Source organism: Pollachius pollachius (genome assembly GCF_949987615.1).
Source record: "Pollachius pollachius genome assembly, chromosome: 17".
NCBI lineage: Eukaryota > Metazoa > Chordata > Actinopteri > Gadiformes > Gadidae > Pollachius > Pollachius pollachius.
In genome coordinates, this window is record NC_136950.1 from 4792279 (window position 1) to 4814734 (window position 22456).

Sequence of the window (22456 nt, forward strand, 5' to 3'; positions counted from 1 at the left end):
CGGGTACAATTATCGTCCCTGAAATGATACATCAAAAAATATGGCTGAAAATAAATCGATATCGTTATCAGTTGATAGGAAACTTAAAAGTGAGGTTTGTGCTAAATTCATAGGCTACAAAGAGTATAGCTAAACTCAACTCCATATAAGGATAAAATCCTTTTATAATCGTGTTACCGTGCAACCTCGTGCCATAATAAATAATCAACCCTCCCAGGTGGACAAAAAATATGTGAATATATATTTTTGTTCTTATAAATTAATATTATGCAAATAGTGCCACCATGCAGAGATGGGCTACGATGCGCATACCTACTTATTAATGTAAGTAGGCCTACTTTCTTTGTTCCGAGCCTTCGTCACTGCAGCGAGATACAAATTAAGACGATGTGTGAACTGACCCACAACAAGGTCAAATACTTATTAGATTGATTTCAAATATCACAGTGAAGTCTTTTTTAAGGACTGTAGCCCTATATGCCTTGGTTTTATACAAGTCTGATTGACTCATAACTTACCGGATGTGTTTTTACAACAAGTAAACAAGTTATTCACAAAATAATGCTTTCTTAGGCTGTCTAGATGTAAGCCAAATCTTGTATATCTCTACGTTAAAAGAATTGTGCATTGTGGCGGTAGGCCTATGGTAGGCTGATGAGTATTCACATTCTATGTATTGTAAAAACAAATGAAGGCGACGCCTATGCATTAAGTTCCCTGCGGTTCAATGGGGCTAAAATATTTAATTTTTTTATTTTGATCTTCGGAATTGAGTCGTCAAAAAACTTTGACGACAGCGTCAAGTCCCGCACGTTTGATATTGAGTCAATATTGTGAAACATAACGAATCCCGGGGATGTTTGTTTAATGGCCTGTACTTATGGGAGTCGCAGCTGCACTCTTCATTGGAATCCGGGGAACACACAGCGTAATGCAAGACTTTGAAATGCTATTTCTGTTCGAGGTGGTGCGAGTACTTTGGAAGCAAGAAGTCGAGGGATGGGAGTAGAATTTCAAACAAGATCGGAGGTATAGAGGGAACTTCACAATACAACTGCACATGGAGGTCCATGAGATGCAGCCTGGCGGCGAGGTCTACAGTCTAATCTATGAATAATAAATTGATTCTAAATGGATGTTATGCTATGGACTTATGCAACAACAACAAAAAACGAGCTTATAACAGACAAAATACGATATGTGTTTGATTCTGACTAGAACAACAGTCTGCCAACTTTGAAAATGCTACCATAGTTTAACATGCAAACAAGCCATCAAAACACTGACCGCAATGCATGCCGTTCTTACCGTTTTCTAGGCCTACCTGTTGAAATGCTGCGGTCCAAATGTGTGTGTTTTGTATGGCACACAACACAAGGAGGACAGAGGTGTCTGAAAGCTGCCAGGCCTGTGTATTAGTATACTGGGGGATGCGAACCCCACTCCCTCTCTTGGCCTCCTCCAAGTGAGTCTGTGAGTGTTCCGTCGGAACCAGAAGCCGGTCAGATATTAGAGGGTTTGTGTGACACGTCGGTGCCTTTGGCTTTGAACTCCAGCAGCCGGAGGGTCCTGCGGAGAGTGCCGAAAATCCCACTTGATAACTTCGACAACCCACGAGGTTTTACACACTATGGCGCTGCACTCGCGCGCATACTATCATGAGTAATTCGTATAATAAAAGTCCACATTGGAACCGTTTGGAGCAAAAAAGTGGCTGCAGTGCCGGTTTAGACCCAAATCTTTAAGCGAGTTCAATACAAGTCGCCTATTCTGATGGGAGAAACCAGAAATATATATTTTCTTCTTGATTTCAAATGAGACCTGATTTTTTTCCTTCTACCTTTTATTTATATTTTTAATAATTCCAAGAATTCTCCCATTTCACATGTTGGTCACCTCATTTAATATAGATTGCATGACAAACAGACCAGCCAGACAGACGAAAGGGAATTAATGGATATAGATACATGAATGTAGATGACAGGCTAGTTGTACATACATGCACACGCACGCACGCACGCACGCACGCACCTTCATATAAACACCGACGCGCACGCGCACACACGCACAATCATACACGTACATGCGCACACACAGACACACACAAACACATAACCACACACACATACACACACACACACACACACACACACACACACACACACACACACACACACACACACACACACACATGATTGGTACATTACGACCTTTTTAATGTAGGTGTGTCCAGCGTGTTTATAGTGGAACTGTTCCCATGCTGTACAAAATGTAGTTGAGCAGAGCTTCATGTCACTGGGTCAAAAATACACTCTTTATACTTTTGGATACAGACAGATAAATACCGCTGCAAACGTGATTCGATTTTTTTACATGGTCCATTGTTATTTCTAAACTCTGTTCTGCTGTTATTCAGGCTTTTAACCAAATACACAGTCAGCAATCTCACAATACCTGGGATTGATGATGCACGCGGACCAATAGAAGAGTAGGCCCAGCACCGTGGATTGTTATTTGGTGTGCGGATGTTACTGGGGGGAAGCGGTTTGGGCCAATCCGCGGCTGACTGTCTGGCCTCGTGACGCCCCCCTCCTTTCCCATTCATCAGGGGTGGACTATGTTGTCTTTTCAATTCATTTATCTGCAGGAATGATTGCGACTATCAGTCTAGAGCTCACCGCCTGACTGAGGAGGTGAAAGTTTCGCCACAGGAAGATAAACCGCAAAATACAACATAGTATACACGATTTGCTTATACATCGGATGCGTGGTGGGGAATTCCTCTCGTCTTGAAAGTAAACAGTAGATTCGTGAATTGGAGTTTGCTCGGTCGATTGAGGTTCAAGCATTTTTTTTTCCTAGGCGAGAGATAGGGGAAAGAATATCCGTGCGTGATTTTTGATTTCTGCTCTCAGTCGTCTCAGCAAGTCCAGACTGAAGATGCTCCTGGACGCGGGACCTCAGTATCCGACCATAGGAGTCACTACCTTCGGCTCCACGCGGCATCACTCATCAGCCGAAGTCACAGAAAGAGAAGTCGCGTTGGGGATAAACCCGTTCGCAGACGGAATGGGCGCCTTCAAAATAAACCACAGTTCCCACGACATTGGCTCCGGGCAAACTGCGTTTTCCTCCCAGGCGCCCGGCTACGCAGCGGCTGCCCTCGGACACCACCACCACCCCACCCATGTTAGCTCTTACTCCACCGCCGCCTTCAACTCTACACGGGACTTTCTTTTCAGAAACCGGGGCTTCGGAGACGCCACGAGCGCGCAGCACAGTTTGTTCGCCTCCGCCGCGGGAAGTTTCGCAGGGCCACATGGACACTCTGATGCCACGGGACACCTGCTCTTCCCCGGGCTGCACGAGCAAGCGGCGAGCCACGCGTCTTCCAATGTGGTCAACAGCCAGATGCGACTGGGCTTTTCCGGAGACATGTACGGCCGGGCCGACCAGTACGGCCACGTTACGAGCCCGAGGTCCGACCACTACGCGTCGACCCAGTTGCACGGTTATGGCCCTATGAACATGAATATGGCCGCGCACCACGGAGCCGGGGCCTTCTTTCGGTACATGAGGCAGCCGATCAAGCAAGAGCTGATCTGCAAGTGGATCGAGCCGGAGCAACTGTCAAACCCCAAAAAGTCGTGCAACAAAACTTTCAGCACCATGCACGAGCTGGTGACCCATCTCACGGTGGAGCACGTGGGGGGACCAGAACAGTCAAACCACATCTGCTTCTGGGAAGAGTGTTCCCGAGAAGGGAAACCGTTCAAAGCAAAATACAAACTGGTGAATCATATCCGAGTGCACACCGGAGAAAAGCCCTTCCCGTGTCCCTTCCCCGGCTGTGGCAAAGTGTTTGCTCGATCGGAAAATCTAAAAATTCATAAAAGGACACACACTGGTAAGATAGTCTTTTTTTTTTTTTTCCACGTACAATTAATTTGTTCATGTATTCAGATGGAATGTTTTGGTGCAGACAAAGCATCGTAAAACTGTATACCCTATTTATTAAAAATGGATATGTATTTGCACATATTTTATGGTGTATTTACGTTGATACGAATTGGCATATTGTTACTGGTTTAAGATGTATGATTAATGTATGATGTACAATTTAATTAGCATTAGCTAAATTAATGTTAACAATTTTACTATATTAAAATTACCATTTGAAAGAGGAAACATATGGCCTATTATCTAAATATGTTAACCAAAAACTGCACAATGTAGGAACCACATTCCGAATGGCCAGGTCCAAATGTATTCTGTGTTTGCAATAATCAATTTCTAAAACTGTTCTTTTGTTTTTCTTAGGTGAGAAGCCTTTTAAATGTGAATTCGAGGGCTGTGACAGGCGATTTGCAAACAGCAGTGACCGCAAGAAACACATGCACGTCCACACGTCGGACAAGCCCTATCTCTGCAAAATGTGTGACAAGTCCTACACACACCCCAGCTCCCTGCGGAAACACATGAAGGTAAAAATATTAATGCTTTTTGTCTTTCAGTTGAAAGCCTATGCAATTTGTAACGGACGACCAACGTGCATTTAGGGAAAGGATTTTTTAAATACAATATTAATGGGGGCATATCGCGATTACGTGAGCATATTTGATACGATGCAGGCATTGGGCCATTCCCATTTTATTTTACAACAATACGATTTTATCGTTTCAGTTTTGTCATAAAAAATAAGAAAATACCCAAGACATTTGAATGCTCATGAATAGTTCTTTAGTCACGTTTAAATAAAAGGGCCCACATTCAATTGAGATTAACGTGTTATTTGTATTTTTCATATTGCGGAAGGTCCATGAATCCACCAACCAAGGATCCCAGCCTTCGCCAGCAGCAAGTTCAGGGTACGAGTCGTCCACGCCGCCCACAATAGTGTCGCCGTCCACAGAGAACCAGAGCAGCAGTTCCATATCGCCGGCGTCGTCGGCGGTCCACCACACGACCAGCCACAGTGCGCTGTCGTCCAATTTCAATGAATGGTACGTGTAAATATTTTTGACAAAAAAAAAAGACTGCAGAATTAAAAAAAAAACTGCTTGGAATCAAAGACTAAATCTCAGCCAGTAGGCCTAACGCATGGACTGAACGGAAAAAAAAAAAACTTTGGGAGGAGAAGTGATCGATTGACGGCTGCCCAGCCAGAGACAATGCATGGAAGGGGGGGGGGGGGGAATGGAGGGTTTGGGGTGGGGAGCAAGGGCAGCAAGCGAGTTTTAACCTTTTCCTCGATATTCCTTCTCTTTATTTTTATTGAAAGACTGCAGAAAAGAAATCTCGAAAGCATGCTATCTGCGGGTAGTGGCTGTCTTTTTGTACATAAAAAAATTCACCAACTTGAAAAAATGTAATATTTTATTTTGTAAATAGTTATATCACAGTTAAAGGGAATTTGTGAAAATGTGGTCCCTAGATATATGGAAAATGAGATGGTTTTAAAAATATTTCGATGAATAGACTTGATTGAACAGAATGTTATAGTTGTGTACCAAATGTGAATTATTCAGTATTACTACAGTCTGAACGTCGACCTAACCGACTCTTAGTATTAATGTGCTTTTGTATTCAGTGCAACATTTCGTCCAAGGTCCAGTTTGAGTAGCACAGTATCATGTTGTTATTTAATGTCATGTCGATAAATCGTGTAGTGAAAGCCTGAAATTCCGTGTCAATCTGTTTATGTACGTGATAAATATAAAAATCTGTCAATTACCTTGCCTGCAAGGAAGTATTACATGTAAGTAGCTCAATTTTCCATATATATCCGCATGTAAAGGACCGGTAACATGTTAGAAATGATCGGTATTTATGGAGAAATGCGCTCGTATGTAAAATTTAGTTTACAAAAATGTTTGGTTACATTTCGTACTATATTAAAGGATTTAAACTACATTAATCTAATGACTTCACTAATTTCTTTTATTTCAATGTTGATCACAAAATGAGCACTGTGTAATTCCCATGCATTTGTAGGTTCAAAAATACATATTAGAAATTCCATTTAAACCTAAGGCTTGCCCTCATGGTAATTATTATTTTAATTTAAATAAAAATAACATCCTAACATGGTTTATATTCGGTCGAATTTGTTCTGACTATCCTCCTCAAAGATAGAATTCAGTGTCTCTGACTCACCGACTCTCTCTTTACCCCGTCTTTGTGTGTGCGCGCAAACGTGCACACGCGTGTGCACGTGTATGGCATCTGTAAATAGGTAGACTAATTAAAAAAAACAGGCCCTTATATAAACTCAGAATATTGAGTTATAGAAAAGCACGTGCTCTAAACAAAGCGACCGCGCGCACGGCCACAATAGCAACTTGTCTGACAGTTAATGATAAGTAATTGTATCTGCTTTCGCATCTTCTGTTTATTCAAAATTAACATCCACGTATTTGCCCCCGAGAAACGAGCAAATTAAAACAATTAATCACGGAGGTTGTTCCTCGGTGTAAAAGTGAGATAGTTTGTGTTACTTAATTATTCCAAAATCTAATTTTCAAATCTAATTTATTTTTTAGCTGTGTCGGATTTCATAGGTTTAGGCGCCGGGCCGAAGAGTCAGGGTTTCTCATTGTTCGCTGCAGCTTGCTTTCCCGCCCCATTAGGCAGACATCACATCAGCAGACGCTCGTGAGGGCGAGCGTGGTTAACACTGTCAGGGTGCAGAGGCGACCCGGCGCACGGGCTCTGGGATCCGGTTCACAACATCACCACGGAAACAACCTCAAACAAACAAACGAAATATTAACCCGCACAAACGCGCGCGTGCACACACACACACACACACACACACACACACACACACACACACACACACACACGCACACACACACACACACACACACACACAATATTGAGGCCTATAGGATATACGACCAGGGAGCTCTTGTTTATGTGTGCGTGTGCGTGTGTGCGTGCGAGTGTGCGTGTGTGTGTGTGTACGCGCACTTAAAATACTTTGAGGGTATAAACTCGTGCGCGCCGGAGCGTTCGTGTGCGCGCAGGTGTTTGTGAGCGTGTCTCCCGAATGCATCAGCAATAATTCATAACTTCAACGATCTAAGGTGATTTGTTGAAAGGCATTGAAATGTGTTCATATTTCGCTTTCATGGACTATTAAGTTCTGATATAAATGAACGGTAGCAATAAAATGACTTTTTCGACTCTATTTAACACTATCTGTCTGGGTCCTGTGATGCTGATACGTCGTCAGCCATGCAGTCAACTAATCTGGCAAGTAGGCCTACCCTACTTTCAGAAGGCATACCCTATACTTTCAGAAGGCATCTCCTTCTTTCAGAAGGCCTACCCTACTTTCAGCAGACAATACATCCCCTACCTTCAGAAGGTCTACTTTCAGATCCCCTACCTTCAAAAGGCATCCCTTAAATGATACCTACAACAGCAACATTTACACAGCCATAGGCTGCTACAATCAAACAATACAAGAGTATGGGGGCTAATAGTCCAGGTGTATAGTAACGAACCTGGGATAGGTTCAGAGCTCACCCTCTTTGTCGAAATTTTATACAAATTAAACCAATAGAAATTATTGGCCTTCCTTCGCTTGCACTATTACATTAATAGCGAACAAAACGTATTGCATCTTTTATAGGACTGTTTTGGAAGCCATTGTTTTAAAATATTGCATTGGGCAATATAACATTATAGGCTACAAATAACCCTATTTTATATGTATTTAAAGTAAATATACGTTGTTGGGCAAATGACACAATGGCTATTACCCCGATGAAATTGGCAAATTAAGCGTCACAATTAAACAACGTCCCCAGAACGTTGGTTTAAATCCCATGCGCTCGGTGCGGCCAGCATCTCGCAGCAGAGACGCGCGGGCACCGCCTCCATGAATATTTATCACCGGCACTTGTGGCCGGTCAACTGAGCCTGACGCTGGCGTATCCCGTTAGTTACCACGGTAGACGTTCACGTTTGTTTATGCCTTCCAACGCCATGGAAATTAGTGTAACCGTAGCTGTTAGTTTGTTAGTGCATTATTATTGTTATGATTTTTATCAAATGTTTTTCGTTCCCCTTTGTGTGCCAAAGAGGGCCGTGCGTAAAGGGACTCGATCCGTCGTTTAAAACGACTTCCAACCAGATCCGTGGAAGCTTAATCCCAAGCACTGCAGTTCCTTCGCTTTTACAACCTTGAGATTGAGCTTCATTATTTTTCTATTTGTTCAGTAAATCTAACTGGTGCATTTCATACAATCGACACACGATTCTGCATATCATTGCATAAGGCCTTAGTTCCATAAGAAACTATAACCTTATAAATGTTCTGATGGTTATGGTATCCTAAATAAAACATAGACATAGGCCTGGACATTTTATTTTAATATTATTTTATAAAAGGCCTATATAATAGTGTAATGCAGAGCACTTCTAAATAAATAAATTCACCTTTCTTGCATATCAAGAAATTGAAATTGAAAATTGAACCTTGAGGAAGGATTCAGTGCGCTATCCAAACAAAAGGAGGCTTGGACCGAAACCTCTCCTACACAGGCCAGGTAGGCTAGAGGCTGCACAGGCCAGGTAGGATTTAGGCTGGTAGCACCAGGTTGGCTATAAACTGCACAGGCCAGGTAGGCTATAGGCTGCATAGGCCAGGTAGGCTTTAGGCTGCACAGGGCACCAAGGGTCCAATAGGGGAAACCAATGATAGGACTTGCCTTCCCACGCTTGTGCTGCAAGACGGAATGTTCGTTATGGTGGAACCAGTGGTTCCTCTGCCCGGTCACCTCTGCCATCTCAGTCCTAGTCCATGACCTGCCATTAAAGTGGAGAGCAGGAGATTTGTGGAGTCGCTGACGTCGTGTGGTCGCACCGTGTCCCCTCGACGCGTCGCTAAACGGGGCCGTACCAATTAGCTCTCTGTGACAAGGTTGGACTTCTCGCTGGGATGTTCACACCTCCGCAGCCTTGCTTAGAAAATATAGTCCCTGTCCAATGAAGTTAGAGTCTCAGCAGAACATCTACTTTGGGCTCTCATGCGAGCGAAAGGTTGTTTTCATTGGATTTACTGGGCGCGCTGATTAATTATAGACTATACGGTTGCCTTAACGTATAATAAGGATCTTTTAATGGGATGGGGCTCAGACCATAGATCCACCTATCTAGCCGTGGCTGGCTAATGCGATGTTTCTAACGCAATTTGACGTCCGTAAAGCATAATAGCCTGATAACGACTCTTAAGCGTTTTAGCTGTCTCTTTTTTAATTGATGTAGGCTATTGTCTAATTCTTGTAGACTATTGTAGGCTATCCGCACATCGAATAACATGCATTAAGATATATCTAGATATATATCCATAGCCTAAAACATTATATTATTGTAGGCCTATTGCAGATGATTGATTCAATTATATTTATCATTTTCTGGCATAGATTTGGTTGCTAGCGTCATTATTGTGGTTCACTATAAATTGTTTGATGTAAAGAAGGAAAAAGTATCCCATTAATTTGCACGTTGTGTTTAGCCTTAACGGCCCGAACTTCGCTCTGGTGCACAAAGGGCATATTTCACCCAATGGCAGCATCCTCTGAGCCTGGTGCTGATAGGCCAATGTATCGAATCATCATTTAACGCCTATTAATTCTAGTCAGAGGGAGGAGGAAGTCACTAAAATAAGATTGCATAATCGTAATGGAGAACAAACAGCCTTTATAATTAATTATTTGATGGATCTCTTGACAACAAGTTTTTCCTGAAAAGTTTACCCTTCCCTAGCGATCATTCGCTAACGGATCAATTCCTTTTGCTGCACCTCCAGGACACAGTGGTCCATGATAGCCAGCCGCTGTGTTCGCCACAGTTTGCGTGCTACGTCAAATTATTGATCTTTTTTTATTTATTTTACAAAGAGACAGAGGCTTTGGTTCCAGTTCAAGATAGTTTCCAACATTACAGCTTCACGACTACAGACTTCCTCAATACAGTTCACCCTCTAAATGGAATGTACCGATTTCCATATTACTTTCAAACATGTTGTATAAATAAGGAAGAGTTTTTTTGTTGTTCTTATCATTGTTTTTATTGCAGTGTTTTTGTCTCACTATTTTGAGATGCATTTGCTTCTCATTCTGTGTGCGTGTGTGTGTGTGTGCATGCACATGAGTGTGTGTGTGTGTGTGTGTGTGCATGCACATGATGTGTTCTTTCATGGATATGTTTCTGTGTGTGTGTGTGTGTGTGTGTGTGTGTGTGTGTGTGTGTGTGTGTGTGTGTGTGTGTGTGTGTGTGTGTGTGTGTGTGTGTGTTACCCTCACCCCTGGCATGGGGCATGACAAAAAACATGGATTGGTTATCTCATGTGTGTGTGTGTGTGTGTGTGTTTGTGTGTGCGTGTGCGCACAGTCCATGCACGTGTGTGGTGTGCATGCCTGCACGTGAGCAAGGCGGAAGATTCTAGACAGCCACTAATATTTTCTACAGCAAGATGTTTAATACGCTGTCATTACTAAACACTTCTCTGGACTGGAATGTCATGACTTAACAGCTTCAGCAACCAGCCTCACCAACCACGGAAAACATCAGCTATTCGGCTGTCTTGCAAACATTAAAACACACACATTAACATTACATATTAACCCGTTCTACTGGGAGAGACAGTGGAATGGACCCAGCAACAGAAGACACGATGGACATTGATGTATTGCCACCAGTGTCCAAAAAAACAACCCCTGCAGATTTGAAAACTCTTATACGTTGCAACGATTCCAACTGCTGAACGATTAATTTGTTTTTTGGCGAGCGTTTCACTCGTTATGGTCGACGTTTGGTCTCAAAGCACTTTGGCAAAAACAGGAGCAGGATCATTAAAAGTACATTTGGAGGAAGCCCGACATGGTGTTGGTATGTAGTGCATTGTGATTGCATTGCATTTGGCTCTGATATTTCTGACCAGCTGCCTCAGCAGGACCCACAGAAGGACATCTTCAGTGATGCAGGTTGCCAAGAGGAGGCTGGGAGGTGTGGACGACTGTGTGTTGTTCATACCAGGGTGGATTTGTACAACTATGCGGTGGATGCTGGTTTTTGACAAAGTTATGGATGTGTTGTTGATTGTGTTCCTGTATGTGTGTGTGGGTTGTTGTCCACCCCACTCCCCTCCACACTGAGCGCACATGCATGCACACACACACACACACGCACGCACACACACAAACACAAACACACACACACACACACACACACACACACACACACACATGCGATATAGATAATTTAAGTTTTCTCACAACAAGACATAACGGTAGGCCTATAGGATACACGACAACGGGATTCTCGTTTGTTTGTGTGTGTGTGTTTGTGTGTATGTGTGTGTGTATATGTGCGGTGCACGATTGTGCTTGTGTGTGTGTGTGTGTTTGTGTGTGTGTGTGTGTGTGTGTTTTTTGGAATTTGGAAAACTCAGTTATGTGATTCAAAATGGAGACAACCTGCCTTTATTTTTTAAAAGAAATCACAACAACAAAATTAATGCAAATATACGTGATGTAACATTGAAATACAAATACCGTATTTCAAAACAATACCAACTTTAAACATGATACTAATCCATATGTTAGCTAACAATACCCTGATGAGAGGCATTAAAGATTAAAATATGTGCAATAGGTTTGGATGGTTTGCATTGTTGGAACCAGCAATTTGAGAATAAAGGTATTTGTTATACCTCAGTAATTTACAGCTGTCTGAATATATAACTAGATACATACCACAGAGCAAAAACCTTTGCACCAAATGTGTTAGCTTAGAATAGCATTTATAACCAGATAGGGTTTACCAGTTGATTCTCTGGCAATTAGATTTATCAACAAAAAATACTATTGTGGGTATTCATTGCTTAATGAGGAGTTGATATCAGGAGTACTTAACCAATGTCCTTCTGTACTGATGGTGTGATGGATAATGATTGGCTGAAATCGTGTTGTACCCAGGTGTTCCCAATTCATTATTGCTCCACCCTGTTAATTAATCACCAATTGCCTTTCCACCTGCAATGGCAATTAGACCATTAACCATGGCTGGTGCTGTTGATAAGTTGATGATGCTAAGTATTGGCCATTGAGGAAAACCTTGCCATAAGTTTATCTTTGCAAAGTACCAAAGATGTAACTTCAAGTGAAACAGTGTTATACAGTTGAGCCTATAGTTAGTCTGGCTAACTTGTTATGTATATTATTGTGATCTGTGTCAATTAAGTTTCCTTTTTCCCTCTATACTGTAAGCATACAAGGATGCTGACAATGCCACACATATATCAAAGCCAGCTTTAGTTTTTCATGACATTATATCATATGAAAGCAATGGTTACCCGTCATCGAATAATAAATACGGACAGGATGTTATTTGCAGAATTTGAATTAATAAAGGCTTCCTTTGAATATCGCTCAAGGACAGAACAGCCTAACACTAACCCTGAACATATCATTTTAGTAAGTAGGATTATGTATGTTTTTTAGGTTTTAAGGTAGACAAAGGAATAGAGCACACAAGAGAATTCTGTAGATAAGTCGATTAGTCTCCAAAAACTGACCGAATGATTCAAAGTTAAACCATTCGTTTGCGGTTGTTACCCAGCAAATATTTCATCTTAGTGGAGTATATTAGCTCTGTTGTTTACTAAATGACTTATGGGGTCAAATTGACTTAAGTGGCTCATTCAAGAAAAATAAAAGAAAGAACTGGCAATGAACATAGAGAAGAATATTTCCATTCAGTTTGTTAAAGGTTTCTGTTTATCCGTGGCAGCAATTATAAGCCAAGAACATCTGGCAGAAACAGTGATATATGGACGGTACTGCAACTGCTAAATTCAATGTTATCAAAACAGTAGGATCATTTGTTTGAAACGATTTTTAAATCATTTGTCATCGTTTTTTTCATGAAAAATATTAAGGTCTGGCCAACAAGATATAATGACGTTATTGAGTAACAGCAACTGGGTGCTTTTAACATGATCTAGTGTAACTTTTTGAGGGATACAATGTTCTAAATAAATATGAGGATATGCTATCTATACATTTATAAATACACACACACTCTATGCATAGACCTGACCAGATTATGTGTTGTTCCTCCGAAAAAACTGTTAAGTCATTGACATAACATTCTCAATTCAACCGGTTCACATAATGTTATTTTTGATTAATGGAGTAATTCAATTATGAAAAAAATTACTTTGTCAGGCTTCAGGATTACATTTAAATCTCATAAGTGCAACTGCATTAGAAACGCAATACCTAGCACCACATGTCTACAACAGTGACCACGAAGAGGTCCTGCTGGCTAAATACAGCCCTGCAGTGTGCATTATGTAGTATTGGCGTTTTGATCTCTTGCCTAGTTAACAGAGCTATGATGTAACGTTTGAACCTTCATCCAACTGGGTCAAAGGTCATCCCACTGGCTTAAAGGTCGATGTTAGTATTAAGTATTAAGCACTCGTACTGCTGCCTAGTCTAAAATCAAATACTACCTGTTTGTAAGAGATGGGCATACGATTAAAAATAATAAATAATAAAAAGAGATAGCAATACGAAGAGAAGATTGTATAAACCATACGTTATATATTATATATGATCTGTATTGGTTTGACATTTAAGAATCTTACAGCAGTACATTTTGCCGATGTTTTGGCAAACCAGCGGACCAACTTATAGTTAATTGCCTTTAACTAAATGTATACATTTATGGCAAATGTGGTTGAACGAGGTGAACTTGAAAAGACTCAAAAAAATCAAATCAGCAGAATGATGTAATGCCATTGGGTAATAAATGTAAATTATTCCTCTCATTCGTCAGATAAACTGAAGACCACCTGGCCATCATTGTGAAGCCATTACCCACCAAACTTCTGTCATGATGCTTTCCATGGCATAGGGTGTCACCTTTTTACATTTATACACTGTTTAACTGCATATTCCATAAAGGTTATGGTCAATACATTTTAATACTACCTTACTGTATGTGTTAATACCTTTTTTAATCCTCGTATAAATTCCCTCACATTTTTGCAAGTGCATGTGGTTCGTAAAAAAGGTTTAACTGTGTCGGTGGAGCAGTAATGTAGATGTTACATAGCGATAGACTCGATGATCAGAGTGAAGGATTCAAATAAACCCAAAGGTCTTTGGAGTGGGAATGGAACTTTTCTCAGCCTGGCAAGTTGCATTATTTTTCAATGAGTACTGAGTACAAATGTAGTTGTTGTTTGGGTATATGAATAAGCAGGCCTGTCCTGTCCATGAAATGGGTTTTATTGATGAAATGCCATGATGAAATCAAATCTGCACTGTGGTTGCTATAACAAAAATTCAGTTTCTATTGTGATAAATTTCTTTCAGAGCAAGGATATTACACGTGCATATATGTGTGTGGGGCAAAGACACACACACACGCAAAAACAAACACACACAACCAAACACAAACACACAGACACATAGACACACACACACACACACGCACACACACACACGCACACACACACATGCACACACACACACGCACGCACGCACGCACGCACACACACACACGCACGCACACACACACACACACACACACGCACACACACACACACACACACACACACACACACACACACACACACGCACACACTCCGGGGCACACTATGTCCTTATTTGTTTCACTGGTGTCATTGCCTTCTCGGCCGTCGTTTTCGAGGTCCGAATAACTGAGCTTCATGCGCTGCACGACACAGACGTAGAACATTTTTCACAGAACACATAAAAACATTGGCTTGTGCTTTGCTGCTTCGATCTCAAGTGCTTCTCTGGCTCTCTCTGGCTCGTACTCAGTCGGCTCCAGGCTTAGGCCCACAGTGTTGACATCACGTGCATAACATTCTTGGGCAGGGGCTGGAAAACAAAACACATGGAAAGCATTGGGGCTGCAGAGAGACATGGGCCGGCGTGCGATACCACTGTATGCCCTTGATATTCCTCTCTCTGAATATGAGCCTAAGTCAATTTCACTCGCAGCAGGATTTTGTTCTCCGGACCAGAAGTTTTTTGACGGAAATCCAATCAGCTGTCTGCGAGATTGAAATGTACTCGATCAGGATGATGGAGTTGGGTGTACATCGTAACAACACATTCCTCTACTCCCCAAAACTAGTGCTAGTATTTCAGCATCTTCTGCAAAACGCAATTACATAGGAATAACAAACTAAGGACACCTGCAGAGCTATCACATGTAAGTTATGTTTACGGACAACAGATCTTTGGAAGATGTTATTCACTTCTCTCTTAATTATTCACATCCGGCAATTCGTCTGACTCTGAAACTAACTGGTTTTGCGCTCTGACTCCAGCCTGACATTCCTTTTCAAACACACATCACACTTCCCTTAGCGCTTACAGCTGCATATATTCATACCTTTCCCACATGAAGCCATCCAAGCCTTTGCAGAGATCAAACCAGGGCATGTCTTCGGTAGGGTCTGCGCCGCACGCCGCTGGGAAAGGGGCTTTTCACCTGTCATCCCACCAGCAAAAACGACGATGGATGATTTCATTCCTAATGCGGCCCGTTTCAATTCTTTCTCTGTACTTTGGTGTTGGACCATAGTGTAACGAGCTTCCTCGTTCGCCGTGGCGTAGCTGGAGTTTCTTTGCACACACACCGCATGGCGGGACGTCTCTCGGACTGCCAGGTGCTCGTTCCCAAATCAAACTCCCTCCCTCCATCCTCCCCCCTCCTCCCAAATGGTGGTCTCGGCAGCTTTGACAGGAGGAGCGCAGTACTGAATGATCCCACGGTCAACAAATCTTCCTTGTTCCGAGGAGACGCCGACATTCATCACATCTCCTACGTGCCTGCCCACCTCCCTACGTGTTTCAAGTTCGTTTTTTTATATCTTCTGGCAAGGATGCTGGATCTTTCTCCCCACCTCTCTGGTCCCTCATCATTTGATTGGCTCCATTCCACGCTCATTAGCATGTCCCATTATCTGCGGGAATATTCAGGGGGAATCTTTTCCAGTTGCTGCCATTTCAATTATTATAATAGACAACATGGATCATGACTTTCAAGTTTTCTGGAAGTGCTTCAGCTTTTAGTCAAGGTCCCACAGTCACATGTGTGGGTGGTGGGGGTTGGTTGGTGGATTGGGATGGTGGTGGGATGGGGAGGGTTTCCAGACTTTTCAAGGGCATCTGTTCAAAACCGGCCCAGAAGAGAGACAGCGAGGCAACGGGGGGAGCCGAAGCAAGCTGGAATGATCCAGGTAGAATTTGTCGAATCAAATCCTTGCACCTGGATATAATTGTTCTACTGCTGTGTTGGGACGTGATACCGCCTCCACAAGAGCAAATTAGAGAGCCCGGATATGGCGACCAGTCAAGACAGACAGACACACACACACACCCAACCACACAGAAACAAACGCACACACACACCCACCCACATAGACACACACACACACACACACACACACACACACACACACACACACACACACACGTTTTGGTTGTGCTGCTAATGATTATGATGCAAGTTGTGAAAAATAAAGTTGTTGTAGAGAAAGCTGGTTATCTTCCAAACCTAGAGCCTTAGCAGTGATGTGCAAGAGCTTGGAAATAAATTCTTCCCAAAGTTTGTTCTGCTGTCTTCATAAAGCCTATTTTCTATTCCTATTTTCCGATCAATATATATCTTATATTTAAATATCACTTTATAAGAAATCTGGTAGTGTTCAAAGGGGTGCAAATGTCTACTCGTCAAGGAAACTATTACAAAACAATGTTTTCATGCTAAGTTTTCTGACATCTTACAAATACATTATCCAATCTGTTGATATGTATTTTGGCAACGTTTTGGAGCATGATACATCAATAAATATAATAATAAATTCATGGTATGCATTGTTTATGAGAGGCTGTGTAAAATAGATTTGTTTGCCAACCTAGTAGCTGGCCCCGGATAATGTGTTCGACAAGTTTCATATAAGGACATTTATAACTGCCAGGAATGTCCCAACATCAAAACCTAAAAGGAAATGTATAGCAGGAAAGAGCAGCTGTGGTGGAGTATTAAAACAAATCGCACATATGCAGCTTATGCAATTTGAGCATGGATTTTTTTAAGTAAGAAGGATATTGGATATTTAACAGATATTCACGCTCTGAATTAGCGATGTGACACAGTGGACTAAAGACGTGATCACAAGTATGAGTCCTGCGTGTCTAAAGGGATTATACCGTCCAGGGAGAAGGGGGCATCTAAGCAAAATCCACTGCTATAGCACTGCTTTATAGAGCTATGGTTTGGTCAATAGTTCTGGACAATCCGCAAATTACAATGTTTCCTGCCCTGCCCTAAACAATAGCCTTTCTAAAATACAATTCAATTGGATACAACACACTTGTGTCCCTAGTGGGTATGTCCCTAGTGGTTATGTCCCTAGTGGTTATGTCCCTAGTGGGTATAACATTAAAATCACTGTCTAGAAGTGATTCCTGATGACAGCTAGAAGTATGATACAAACTGTGTGACGAGCCAAGCTCTGATGTGCGTGAAACATGCACACTGCCTGCATAAAATATACATTTGATGCGTACATTAAAACTCTCTTACGATTAAATTTGTGGAAACTATTTTTGTGAAATTAAATGGATCACATACTTAACGAGTCGAATACACAAATACTTGCTGAGATTTGAACCATGTATTTAATTATAATATTTTAGTATTTCTTGTCTCCCTCGTTCAAAGAAACACATTGGTTTGTAGTTCATTAAAAAATGTAATCCAAAATCTATTTATTACGTGTCATATTCATGGCAGGCATTGCAAAATACTATTTGCAAAGACATACCCCACATAAATGCACCAATAGCAAAACACTAGTCATGGCCCTCATCCAATAGCATCAGAGATTACTTTTCTGTGTGACCAATGGCAGTGTCTCATCTGCAGCAGTTTATTAATCTATTACTTAAACACCCTAAGCTATCACAGGCACAGAATTACTTTGATAAAGGATGCGTGCAGCTGACCTGGACTGTGTGTTGTCTCATTGATCGTGTGAAGGGAATGGAATTATCCCTTCCAAACTAAATAACAGTTTACCGAGATGACAAGGATAAAGAATTAGAGCTATGGGGGGTCTGGACAATATCTACGAGCAGTGATGAATCTCATGCAGCATAGCACACAAGGTCTTACCATTTGCTTCTCCTCTCTCTCAGCTATTTATATTCCTTGATATATTCCGCCTGCACTTAAGTCCGAAGCAGAATTAATTTCCAGAGCGTGACTGATGTTTATTGCAATGAAAGGATGATACTAGATTGGTTTTGTTTTGTTCCTATAATCTGTGAAAGATGTTAATTACGCACACACACCAAAAAACAAATCATCGTTAATTATTGATTTAACCTACTAGTTCGACCATCCTCGACCACCTACACACACACATTTTACAACTTGTGTACTTTGGGCCATGCAATCAAAGCGCAACATGCCGTTGGAAATGGTGGGAACAACACGGGAATATTTTCTTGAGTGTGGTGCTAAGTTATTTTGGGGTTGAATCTGGCGAGGAGCTACGATATGTACTCTGAGTTTAGTGTAGCTTAATATGCAATGGTTTGTGGATACAGCTATGTCTACACTTTGTGGTTGGCTTTTTGGTGCGAGAGCGGTGCTTATTCTGGGATGAGAAATGTCTCGTGAATGACGAGGATTTATCTCTTCCTTTTCCACGAGCTCTTCACGTCACGTTTGTTTGGCGCACAGTTGATTTATTTGTTTTTTCATTGTCATTTTTTTGGGCTTCTTTCTTGTCAAGGCCTTGTTTATTGGAAACTTATTTATATACTTTCAAGGGTTATTATTGCGAAATAGCAACAGTGATAGATACAAGGTCCAATATTTTTTCTCATTTTTTAACGAGATGACCGACCAGAGACCTTGTTTGAGCACATTTCCATGCCTAATAAATGGTTTCATCTCCCTGGTTAATATATCACTGCAGCTGTGGCGCACTGTGTGCGCCATGGGAAATGAGAAAAGTAGAAGAAAGAAAGAAGATGAAAAATAAAAGAGAAGAAGATAAATAAATGCAGATATATTCATAACTTAATTTTACAATAAGTCATGTCTGTGTGCATTTATAAATATCAACATATTATTTATTTTAGTGCTAGTCCTAGTATCAACAGCACAATAATCTTACAGAGACCACAACAAACAACTATTATTACTCTGCTTTGGCAAAGAACATTTCCTATAAGATTTTTAGGAAAATAATTGAGTATTTAGAATTCATCCACAGCTTCATAAAGGAGCACGCTAACCAAGATGCTATTTGCTAGCCCATTTATCTCTTAAAGTTACCATACCGAATTCACAGAATCCTGTTGTCTTACCCAGAGAACCGCATACCAGGGCTCATTTTGTTTTGCCGGTGGAATCCGGCCACCCTAAAGAGATCCCTCACGGTCTCACGGTCTCACACCTGTTTGGCGTGGGCCGGCCACAGGGGACCGCAGGGCCATGAGACGGGGCGGTGCGCTCTCTAATGGCTGCTTCAGCTGCCAGGTGAGTACCAGGACCAGGCATTAGTCTGCCACCTGCACGCTCGCCTCTCGGTAAATGCTCTAACTGCGCTGTGTTGCGCTTATCTGGTCCGGGACACACCTGGAGCCCTTTAAACGAGCTGCTTAATGGCTGTTGTCACCCTGTAAGCGCTGCAGCAACCGCCAATGCTGCTAGTTCAGCTGTTTCTAATGCATTCACTCCAATATTTCCAGAGCCTGGGGGACAGTGAGAGTGTTAACGTCGACCTTTAAGGGGTATTCACTTAATTTTCAAGTTCATTTAGGGCCATTTGAGAGACAGTTTATTGATTGAACATTCAATCAGCTACAATGATTGTTGTCTGTGTATTGGCCAATAAAGCGTTACATTAAAATATTTGAAATGTAATTCACAACCTTTCTTTTGACTCACATTTAATTAGTGTAATTTAAGGTTAATTCATTCTTAATGGATTATAAAGTGTTTCATATATGTATATATATATATGAATATCATGCTACAATATCCAATTACAATTGTTAAGAAGCACATCTTTCCAGTGTGACTAGTCAAAACACCTTTTAGCAGTTGGGACTGCATCCAGACAATGTCTCAATGTGTACCTCCTATTAAGGGCCCCCAAGTGACCTTTTAGCCCACACACACACACACACACACACACACACACACACACACACACACACACACACACACACACACACACACACACACACACATCGGTGACACAGGAGCACGTGGTTCCTGGGAGAATGTGTCAGTGTAACAGGTCCCCTGAGTCCAGGGTGGGGTTGCATTATGTTCATCAGGTCGGTTTATTCCTCACAGGCTCCAACACATCTGGCTCACCTTCATTCTACTCCTCCCTCCTCCCTCCCTCCCACCCACCCTGAGCTAATACCATATGCAATACTTTTGTGCGATGTTTGTGCCTGGTGTTCATGAGCCAAGGTGTCCCCATGTTAATCGAATAGATGTAATGGGGTACACTATTTTGGCTCTGCTTTCAATTCCCCTCTCCGATGCCACTTTAGCTTGGAACACAAATAGCGTTACTTGCCAATTGCCTTTTTTTTGTTTTATTAATCAAAATGAGGTACAAATTGAGGCAACTGAAACCAGCCATGGTATAATTGAATACAAGCACACACATTGGGCTACTGTTCAAAAACAGGGCCACCGGTAAATACTCCAATGGTAATAATATCACATTAAATGATATTAGTGATCCATTGTGAATTCAGAATACCACCACTTTCTTTCTTTCACTATCTATCACCACTACTACGTGTGTTGCAGATTACCTTCGCCTTGTCACAGAGACTTCCCTGGGCAGAATTACCTTGTTCTGCTGCTGATTGACGCTGAGTAAAGAGGCAAAGTGTATCACTTATGATACTGTATGGCAAGGCGATACTCCCCTGACTGACAGGTAAGAGTTTATTCGGGCCCCCAAGGTGAGGGCCCCAGCTCCCTGAGCGCTAATCTCAGAGGAACAGGATGGCGACGCATGTGGGCACACTCAGGGGCCGAGCGCAGGGTCCAGCATTCACACGTCTGAGACAATAGGCCATTACTAATCACAGGACCTCAAGGTTACCACGAGGTTAATTGTAAAGCAGGTGGCAGTGGGGTGAGGGTTGTAGAGGTGGTGGTGGCGGTTGGGGGAGAGATGACTCCTTCACGGCCTTGCCGGCGATTATACTCTGACATTAAGCCCTGGGGCAAGGATTTGGCTTTCCCTCTTTCCTCTGTGCCCTCCCCCCCCTCTTCTTTTACCTTTTTAATTTCCTATTATCCATTGATTCCCATTCAGCTTTCATGGGTAAATGAAAACCTTTTTCCTCCACTCGTCAAAAGAAAATGTTAATATTGAGCCCGTCCTGCTCTGGCGGGGCTGTTGTGATGCGTGGGGAACCATAATGGACCTCAATTGACCGACCCTACAATGGGTTTAACATTCAGCGAGAGCACCCTTCTTTAGCGCCATTGTTGTTTGTTTAAACTAACGGAACCAGCGAGAACAGCAGAACTTGCTTGCCTTTGTGTTTGGGGAAAAAAAGAGGGTTTGAAACAAGAGCGCGGTCATGAATGGGGGACAACACAGCTTCTTTAGAATAGCATTTGTTTTGGCCTTAAGAGCGTTGGCCAGGCTTTAGACCGGTGACATTATGTTTGTCAAAGACTTTGAACAAACACAATGCATTAATTCATGTTTGAGAGTGTGTGTTTTTGTTTGCGGGACTTTTTGCATTTTGATGATAATGTTAGATTGCCTTTTGCTAATTATTGCCTTGATTTTTCGGCATTTGATAGAATCATTTACAAAGTGAGTTAATTAACGGATTTACTACAAGCCTTAATGTGCTGATTTGAGCTGTATCTCAACCTTTAGATATTTTACTCCGGTAAGATAGCATCACATTTAATAAATCCCCCCAGTAAATGTGTTCCCTGTTGATATTTCAGTGATTTATTTGTCTCCTAATATGTAATTGTAATACCCTATTAATCAGGGTTTGATAACTCACTGGTTGTGGCTGGTTGTGGCTGCACTGAACAGATCAGAACAGCCTGTAGGGCCGGGGCTCTGGACGGCTCTACAAGTGTTGAGGCGAGTACGGAGAGGTGTCTTCTCTCTCTTCTTCTGTGGGGGGGGGGGGGGGGGTGAGCTGTGCAGATGGGAGAGGGGACACTTAAAACATGGAATGGGGCTGCCTTGCCTTGAGTGAGGTTCACCATCTCAGAAGGACAGACGTCTCAGTGTCTGCCAACCAGACCCAGCAACTGGCCGTTGTGTTTATTCAAATGGGGATTGGCCAGCAGCCAGAGCATCACGGCA

At 42.1% G+C, this 22456-nt stretch overlaps 1 protein-coding gene across 1 annotated transcript; it reads left to right on the forward strand.

Annotated features, from left to right (window-relative positions):
• Nucleotides 1-2940: 2940 nt before the first annotated feature.
• On the forward strand, nt 2941-5013 carry zic1 (zic family member 1 (odd-paired homolog, Drosophila); the record flags this gene model as incomplete). The annotated part of the gene is made up of 3 exons (XM_079754484.1): nt 2941-3907; nt 4321-4484; nt 4816-5013. 3 exons carry the CDS (start codon nt 2941-2943, stop codon nt 5011-5013), a joined length of 1329 nt encoding a protein of 442 aa, XP_079610610.1.
• Between the last annotated feature and the right edge of the window lie 17443 nt (nt 5014-22456).